This window comes from Mobula hypostoma, chromosome 13 (assembly GCF_963921235.1).
Source record: "Mobula hypostoma chromosome 13, sMobHyp1.1, whole genome shotgun sequence".
Classification (NCBI taxonomy): domain Eukaryota; kingdom Metazoa; phylum Chordata; class Chondrichthyes; order Myliobatiformes; family Myliobatidae; genus Mobula; species Mobula hypostoma.
The window spans coordinates 76,768,335-76,777,903 of record NC_086109.1 but is presented as its reverse complement, the minus strand read 5'-3'; the positions used below and the strand labels follow the sequence as shown (position 1 = coordinate 76,777,903).

At 46.2% G+C, this 9,569-nt stretch overlaps 1 protein-coding gene across 1 annotated transcript in view; it reads left to right on the top strand.

Annotated features, from left to right (window-relative positions):
* Positions 1-338: 338 nt before the first annotated feature.
* The window catches only part of leo1 (LEO1 homolog, Paf1/RNA polymerase II complex component), a 39,101-nt gene continuing 29,870 nt past the window's right edge, over positions 339-9,569 (top strand). The window contains exon 1 of the mRNA XM_063066530.1: positions 339-477. Within this exon, the coding sequence (XP_062922600.1) occupies positions 420-477 (58 nt within the window). The 5' untranslated portion in view covers positions 339-419. The remainder of the gene's footprint in view (positions 478-9,569) is intronic.

Genomic DNA, 9,569 nt, shown 5'->3' with positions numbered 1-9,569 from the left:
ACTAGAAGGGCTGAGATGGCCTGTTTCCGTGCTGTAATTGCTATATGGTTATATGGTCTTATCTGTTGGTCTCCCTCTGTCCCTGTCTAAGTGTTGTCTGTTGGTTTCCTCCTACCCCTGTCCAAGTGCTGACTGTAACTAACTCTCCCTCTGACCCTGAATGTTGCCTGTAGCTTTCCCCCTGCCGCGATGCCGCGTTGCCGCCTCAGCGCCCCCCTCTGCCCCGCTCTGGTACTGCCGCAGCGCCCTCCGCCCGCTCCCAGATGCTGCCTTCGGCGCCCCCTACTGCCCCGGCGTAGTTCAGCTCCTGCCACCTCGGCGCTGCTCTGACTCCTGGTGCCGTATTCGCGTTGCCCCGCGACGCTTGCCGTAAAGGTTTCCGTCGAGCGCGACGCGATTTGTCTCTATGACCCGGCAGCATGGCGGACATGGCGGATCTATTCGGCAGCGACGCGGACAGTGAGCCTGAGCAGAAAGGTAGCGACTGTCAGCCTGGGTTTCTCACACAGTGCGGGTGCTCACGGGATAGACTGTAGCACCTGAAGCCAGGGCGACCGGAGGTTCTCCTCAGTCTGCTTATAACTCAAAGCCAGGGATATCCTCACTGAAGGGGCCCAATCGCTCCCTCACCATATTGGTCAGAATCTAGTGTCACCGGGGTCATGAAATAGTTCCTGAGTTATGAATTTGAGTTCTGCACTACATTCTGCAGTGCAGATGAGGTTTACCAGGGTACTGCCTCGATCTGAGGGCATGTGCTCCAAGGAGAAGTTGGACAAACTTGGGTTGTTTTCTTTGAAAAGCCGCAGGTGAAGGGGAGATTAATAGAGGTTTATAAAATCATGAGAGACTTGGGTAGTATAGCCAGCCAGTATCTTTCTCCCAGGGTAGAAATGTCTCATAGTAGAGGACATGAATTTGAGGTGGGTGGATGGGGGAGTTCAAAGGAGATGTGCAGGACAATCTCTTCATTTAACAGCTGCCGGGGACACTTTTGGCATTTAAGAGGCTCTTGGGCATATTGATATGCTGAGAATGGATGGATTTCACAGAAATTAGTTCAGATAGTTTACTGTTCTTCATTGTTCTGTGTGCTTTAGAGAAGCAGCGGGATCTTGAAATAGATATTTGTAAATTATTGAAGGGAGCAAGACAGGTAGATCAACTAGTAGAAGGTATAGTCCTGTGTACTGTACAGTAGAATGCAGTATATAAATACAATAGAGTACAATACATAAAATTGTGCAAGTGTTAGGCTCCCTGGCTGTGTATATGTGCCTAAGATTTTTGCACAGTATTGTATTAATTTTATGTATTACGTTGTACTGCTGCTACTGCAAAAAAATATCATGACGTGTGAGTGATGATAAACCTGATTCTGACATGGGTCTCTATTATGAACTGAGTGTGGGAAGGGGGCAGCGAGAGGAGAATCGTAGTTGGGAAAGAGGGGAGGGAGTGGAATGCACCAGAAGGGCGTTCTTAATGATCAATAAACCAATTGTTTGGAATCAAATTGCCTTGCCTGGTGTCTCAGGGCTGTGTGTATCTGCACACATGCCACCTCACCTCCCCAGCTGGCCCCGGCCCCAGCCCCAGCACTCCTTTTCTGCCACATGTTCTGCCGTACTTCACCCTTGCTATTCCCAATTTCCTTTACTGCTGCCAAGTTTACAAACTTGCTCTCCACTTCATGTTGACAAATACAGTACTGTACAAAAATCTTAGACACCCTAGCAGTATATATGAGCTTAAGACTTTTGCACAATACTGTACATGGGATGTTATTATTTGTTAAGGTATCATGTAAGAGTAAAGATGTAACAACAGTACAGTTTAAAACACTGGTTACGCGCATTTGGGATACTGTGTATGGTTCCTGTCATCAAACTATTACAAGAATATAATTACTTATATTCTTGTAATTACTTATATTACGACTGCGCAAGCACATAGACGTCAGCCAGTTAGAACATCGAGGAGAGTTTAAAAAGAAGACAGCTTTGTAGAGCGGAGTAGAGGGAGACAGAGTAGGAGGGGTTTGGCTCAGCAGGACTTAGGCGATAACGGGTCGAGGCGAGGTAGGCTGCCTGTGTAGAATAGAGACAGGAAGTATGTCTGTGAGGCCAGTCTTCTGTACTGGGTGTCAGATGTGACTCCCAGCCTCCCGGATGGCCATATCTGCGCCAGGTGCGTTGAGCTGCAGCTCCTTGGGGACCGGGTTAGAGAACTAGAGATGCAGCTCGCTGACCTTCATCTGGTCAGTGAGGAAGAGATAGAGAGGAACTACAGGCCAGTAGTCACACCGGGGCCTCGGGAGACAGATGAGTGGATAGCAGTCAGGAGAGGGAAGGGCAGGAGTCAGATACTAGAGAGTACTCCTGTGGCTGTCCCCCTTAACAATAAGTACTCCTGTTTGAGTACTGTTGGGGGAGACAGCCCACCTGGGGGAAGCAACAGTGGCCGTGCTTCTGGCACAGAGTATGGCCCTGTGGCTCAGACGGGTAGGGAAAGGAAGAGGAAGGCAGCAGTGATAGGGGACTCTATAGTAAAGGGGTCAGACAGACGATTCTGTGGATGCAGGAAATAAACTTGGATGGTAGTTTGCCTCCCAGGTGCCAGGGTCTGGGATGTTTCTGATAGTGTCTACGATATCCTGAAGTGGGTAGGAAAACAGCCAGAGATCGTAGTACATATTGATACCAACGACATAGGTAGGAAAAGCGGGGAGGTGCTGAAAACAGGCTACAGGGAGTTGGGAAGGAAGTTGAGAAGCAGGACCTCAAAGGTAGTAATCTCGGGATTACTGCCTGTGCCACGTGACAGTGAGTATAGGAATAGAATGAGGTGGAGGATAAATGCGTGGCTGAGGGATTGGAGCGGGGGTAGGGATTCAGATTTCTGGATCATTGGGACCTCTTTTGGGGTAGGTGTGACCTGTACAAAAAGGACAGGTTGCACTTGAATCCGAGGGGTCCAATATCCTGGCTGGGAGGTTTGCTAAGGCTATTTGGGAGAGCTTAAACTGGAATTGCAGGGAGGTGGGAACCAAAATGAAGAGACGGAGGAGGAGGCAGTTGGCTCACAAGTAGAGAAAGCTTGGGCGAGAGGTAAGATAGGCAAGATGATAGAGAAGGGATACGCTCAGACTGATGGTTTGAGATGTGTCTATTTTAATGCAAGGAGTATTATGAACAAAGCGGAAGAGCTTAGGGCATGAATCAGTACTTGGAGCTCTGAAGTTGGATGGTTCAGGGGCAGGAATGGTTTCCCAGAGTGCCAGGCTTTAGATGTTTCAGAAAGGACAGGGAGGGAGGCAAAAAAGGTGGGGGCGTGTCTCTGCTGGTCAGAGATAGTGTCACGGCTGCAGAAAAGGAGGAAGTCATGGAGGGATTGTCTACTGAGTCTCTGTGGGTGGAAGTTAGGAACAGGAAGGGGTCAAAAACTCTTGTTTTTATAGACCACACAGTAGTAGCAGGGACATTGAAGAGCAGATAGGGAGACAGATTCTGGAATGGTGTAATAATAACAGGGTTGTCGTGGGAGATATTAATTTCCCAAATATTGATTGGCATCTTCCTAGAGCAAGGGGTTTAGCTGGGATGGCGTTTGTTAGGTGTGTTCAGGAAGGTTTCTTGACACAATACGTAGATACGCCTACAAGTGAAGAGGCTGTACTTGATCTGGTATTGGGAAATGAACCTGGTCAGGTGTCAGATCTCTCAGTGGGAGAGCATTTTGGAGGTAGTGATCACAGTTCTATCTCCTTCACCATAGCATTGGAGAGGCATAGGAACAGACAAGTTAGGGAAACGTTTCATTGGAGTAAGGGGCAATATGAGGTTATCAGGCAGGAACTTGGAAGCATAAATTGGGAACAGGTGTTCTTAGGGAAATGTACAGCAGAAATGTGGCAAACGTTCAGGGGATATTTGTGGAATTCTGCATAGGTACGTTCCAATGAGACAGGGAAAGGATAGTAGGGTACAGGAACTGTGGTGTACAAAGGCTGTTGTATATCTACTCAAGAAGAAAAGAAAAGCTTACAAAAGGTTTAAAAAACTAGGTAATGATAGAGAGCTAGAAGATTATAAGGCTATCAGGAAGGAGTTTAAGAATGAAATTAGGAGAGCCAGAAGGGGCCATGAGAAGGCCTTGACGGACAGGATTAAGGAAAACCCCACGGCATTGTACAGGTATGTGAAGAGCAAGAGGATAAGGCGAGAGAGAATAGGACCGATCAAGTGTGACAGTGGAAAAATGTGTATGGAACCGGAGGAGACAGCAGAGGTACTTAATTAATACTTTGCTTCAGTATTCACTATGGAAAAGGATAATGGCAATTGTAGGGATGACTTCCAGCAGACTGAAAAGCTTGAGCATGTGAATATTAAGAAAGAGGATGTGCTGGAGCTTTTGGAAAGCATCAAGTTGGATAAGTCACCGGGACCGGACGAGATGTACCTCAGGCTACTGTGGGAGGCGGGGGGGGGGGAGATCTTTGTATCATCAATGGGGACGGGAGAAGTTCCGGAGGATTGGAGGGTTACGGATATTGTTCCCTTATTCAAGAAAGGGAGTAGAGATAGCCCAGGAAATAATAGACCAGTGAGTCTTACTTCAGTGGTTGGTAAGTTGATGGAAAGGATCCTGAGAGGCAGGATTTATAAACAATTGAAGAGGCATACAGGTGTCCCCCGCTTTATGCCACTTCGCTTTTATGAAAGACCTACATTAGTACCTGTTTTCACTAACGGAAAGAGGATTTTCGCTTTTATGAAAAAAGACGCCCGCTTTAAACTTGTGTTTACCCCCGAGAAAGACTACCATGACCATGATGCCTTGCGCGGGCAGGTGTGTGCATGTGTGTACGTGCCTGTTTTTTTCTGCAAATCAGTTTTGGCTAAATCTTCCTGATTCTGTTTAGTGAAAATACACTGTACATGCATTATTTTTACTTTATGTAGCCTGTGCATTTATCATATCATTCCGACGTTTACTACATTTTTTGGGTCTGGGAACGCTCAAAAATTTTTCCATATAAATTAATGGTAATTGCTTCTTTGCTTTACACCATTTCGGCTTACGAATGGTTTCATAGGAACACTGTACCTTCAGATAACGGGGGAAACCTGTAATATGATTAGGAATAGTTAGCTTGGCTTTGTCAAGAGGCAGGTCATGCCTTACAAGCCTGACTGAATTCTTTGAGGATGTGACTAAACATATTGATGAAGGTAGAGCAGTAGGTGTAGTGTATATGGATTTCAGCAAGGCATTTGAGAAGGTACCCCATGCCAGGCTTATTGAGAAAGTAAGGAGGCATGAGATCCAAGGGGACATTGCTTTGTCGATTCAGAATTAGCTTGCCCACGGAAGGCAAAGAATGGTTGTAGATGGGTCATATTCTGCATGGAGGTTGGTGACCAGTGATGTGCCTCAGGGATCTGTTCTGGGACTCCTTCTCTTTGTGATTTTTATAAATGACCTGGATGAGGAAGTGGAAGGATGGGTTATTAAATTTGCTAATGACACAAAGGTTGGGGGTGTTGTGGATAGTGTGGAGGGTTGTCAGAGCGAGACATCAATAGGATGCAAAACTGGGCTGAGAAGTGGCAGATGGAGTTCGACCCAGGTAAGTGTGAGGTGGTTCATTTTGGTAGGTCAAATATAATGGTAGAATATAGTATTTATGGTAAGACTCTTGGCAGTGTGGAGGATCAGAGGGATCTTGAGGTCTGAGTCCATAAGACACTCAAAGCTGCTACGCAGGTTGACTCTGTGGTTACGAAGCAGCAGTGCATTGGCCTTCATCAACCGTGGGATTGAGTTTGGGGCTGAGAGGTAATGTTACAGCTATATAGGACCCTGGTCAGACCCCACTTGGAGTACTGTGCACAGTTCTGGTCATCTCACTACAGGAAGGATGTGGAAACCATAGAAAGGGTGCAGAGGATACTTACAAGGATGTTGCCTGGATTGGGGAGCATGTCTTATGAGAATAGGTTGAGTGAACTCGGCTTTTTCTCCTTGGAGCGACGGAGGATGAGAGGTGACCTGATAGAGGTGTATAAGATGATGAGAGGCATTAATTGTGTGGATAGTCAGAGGCTTTTCTCAGGGCTGAAATGGCCAACAGTTTTAAGGTGTTCAGAAGTAGGTACAGAGGAGATATCAGGGTTAAGTTTTTTACTCAGAGAATGGTGAGTGCATGGAATGGGCTACCGGCGACAGTGGTGGAGGTGGATATGATAGGGTCTTTTAAGAGACTCCTGGACAGGTGCATGGAGCTTAGAAAAATAGAGGGCTATGGGTAACTATAGGTAATTTCTGAAGTAAGTACATGTTCGGCACAGCATTGTGGGCCGAAGGGCCTGTATAGTGCTGTAGGTTTTCTATGTCTCTACTAGAAGTTACAGAGCTTTCTGAAGTTGTCAGGACTGAAGAACTGTAGTTTAAAAAAAAATCCTCTCCAATCTTTCCTTTTTATTTTGATGTACATTGGAAGAACTTGGTGTAATCTGCAACTTCTGCCATCTTCAACTGGATCCTACCACCAAACATATCTTTACTTCTCCCTTGGCCCCCACTCTCCACTTTCCCTCTGTGATTCCATTGACGATTCATTCTTCCTCACTAATTTCCCTGCTGGCAAGCGACGGAAATGCTATACCTGCCCATTCACCTTCTCCCTTACCTCCATTCAGGGCCCCAAATACTCCTTCCAGGTGAGGTAATACTTCACCTCTGTTTCTGTTGTTGTTGCCTATTGTATCCGGTACTCCCGATGCAGCCTCCTCTATATTGGTGAGACCCAACGTAAATTGGGGGACTGCTTTGTTGAGCACCACTGCTCCCTCTGCCAAAAGTGTATTTCCTGGTGACCAAGCATTTTAATTCTTATCCCCTTAATAAGTTCCTTCTGACATCTTGGTCTTATGGGCTCTTCTGTCGAGATGAGGCCACTCTCAGAGTGAAGGAACGGCACTTTGTATTCCATCTAGGTAACCTCCAGCCTCAGGCATGAACATTGATTTCGCTTTCCGGTAATTTTTTTTTGCTTTTTTTTCTTTTCTCCTCCTCTTCCCTCCCCTCTTCTTGTATTCTCCACTCTGGCCCCTTGTACTCACCTGCCTTTCACCTCTCCCTGGTGCCCTCCTCCTTCCATTTCTCCCATGGTCCACTCCTCTCTTATCAGATTCCTCCTTCTCTAGCTCTCTACCTTTCCCACCTACCTGGCCTCACTTGTACTTTCTAGCTAGTCCTCCTTCCCATCCCCCCCCCCACCTTTTTATTCTGGTGTCTTCCCCTTCCTTTCCGGTCGTGATAAAGGACCATCAGCCCAAAATATAGACTATTCACTTTCATAGATGCTGCCTGTCCTGCTGAGTTCCTTCAGCATTTTGTGGGTGTTGCTCCAAATTTCTAGCATCTGCAGAATTTCTTGTATTTATGATTTATTTTAACCTGTAAGATTTCGGACTGAGGTGGCAGCATGGGTTTACTCTGAACAGCTTTATTTCACTTAATGACCATGACCTGGTGACCAAACGATCCTATTTGCAAACTTCTGTGTTGCTATGAACTGAGCAAGCAATAGAAACACAATCACAAACTCCTGTCATGATCTAAACGTACAACAAAAAAAAATGTTATGTCATAAGAGTCCTGAAAGCAGTGTTTTATCATTTCAAAAACACAGCTCTTCAGTTGCTGTGCTTTTATGTATCTCAAGAAATACATAACACCAAGGAGTTGATAAAAGGAGGTGTTTGTTAGAATACATTAGGGTGGATAAGTCCCCGGGGCCTGACGGAATATTCCCCAGGGTGCTCCACGAGGTGAGGGAAGAGATTGCTGAGCCTCTGGCTAGGATCTTTATGTCCTCGTTGTCCACGGGAATGGTACTGGAGGATTGGAGGGAGGCGAATGTTGTCCCCTTGTTCAAAAATGGTAGTACGGATAGTCCGGGTAAATATAGACCAGTGAGCCTTACGTCTGTGGTGGGAAAGCTGTTGGAAAAGATTCTTAGAGATAGGATCTATAGGCATTTAGAGAATCATGGTCTGATCAGGGACAGTCAGCATGGCTTTGTGAAGGGCAGATCGTGTCTAACAAGCCTGATAGAGTTCTTTGAGGAGGTGACAGGCATATAAATGAGGGTAGTGCAGTGGATGTGTGATCTATATGTAATTTAGTAAGGCACTTGACAAGGTTCCACACGGTAGGCTTATTCAGAAACTCAGAAGGCATGGGATCCAGGGAAATTTGGCCAGGTAGATTCAGAATTGGCTTGCATGCAGAAGGCAGAGGGTGGTGGTGGAGGGAGTACATTCAGATCGGAGGATTGTGACTAGTGGTGTCCCACAAGGATCTGTTCTGGGACCTCTACTTTTCGTGATTTTTATTAACGACCTGGATGTTGGGGTAGAAGGGTGGGTTGGCAAGTTTGCAGACAGCACAAAGTTTGGTGGTGTTGTAGATAGTGTAGAGGATTGTCAAAGATTGCAGGGAGACATTGATAGGATGCAGAAGTGGGCTGAGAAGTGGCAGATGGAGTTCAACCCGGAGAAGTGTGAGGTGGTACACTTTGGCAGAGTACAAAGTAAGTGGCAGGATACTTGGTAGTGTGGAGGAACAGAGGGATCTGGGGGTACATGTCTACAGATCCCTGAAAGTTGCCTCACAGGTGGATAGGGTAGTTAAGAAAGCTTATGGGGTGTTAGCTTTCATAAGTCGAGAGATAGAGTTTAAGAGTCGTGATGTAATGATGCAGCTCTATAAAACTCTGGTTAGGCCACACTTGGAGTACTGTGTCCAGTTCTGGTCGCCTCACTATAGGAAGGATGTGGAAGGATTGGAAAGGGTACAGAGGAGATTTACCAGGATGCTGCCTGGTTTAAAGAGTATGGATTATGATCAGAGATTAAGGGAGCTAGGGCTTTACTCTTTGGAGAGGAGGATGAGAGGAGACATGATAGAGGTGTACAAGATAATAAGAGGAATAGATAGAGTGGATAGCCAGCACCTCTTCCCCAGGGCACCACTGCTCAATACAAGAGGACATGGCTTTAAGGTAAGGGGGGATATTAGAGGAAGGTTTTTTACTCAGAGAGTGGTTGGTGCGTGGAATGCACTGCCTGAGTCAGTGGTGGAGGCAGATACACTAGTGAAGTTTAAGAGACTACTAGACAGGTACATGGAGGAATTTAAGGTGGGGGCTTATATGGGAAGCAGGGTTTGAGGGTCGACACAACATTGTGGGCCGAAGGGTCTGTAATGTGTTGTACTATTCTATGTTGTTCATTTATGTGCTATGTCGTATAATGTGGTTGATCGTGGTCTATCTACAACCGTGATTGTTCTTACCAAAATTTTCTACCAAAGTGGTTTGCCATTGTTGACTTCTGGGTGGTGCCTTTACAAGACTTCGGCCATTATCAATACTCTTCAGAGATTGCCTGATGCCAGTTGTCGCATAACCAGGGCTTGTGATATGCACCAGCTGCTCTCATGGCTTCATATAACCTGCAGGCTAGCAGAGGAAAGGAGTGCCTCACACCTCATTT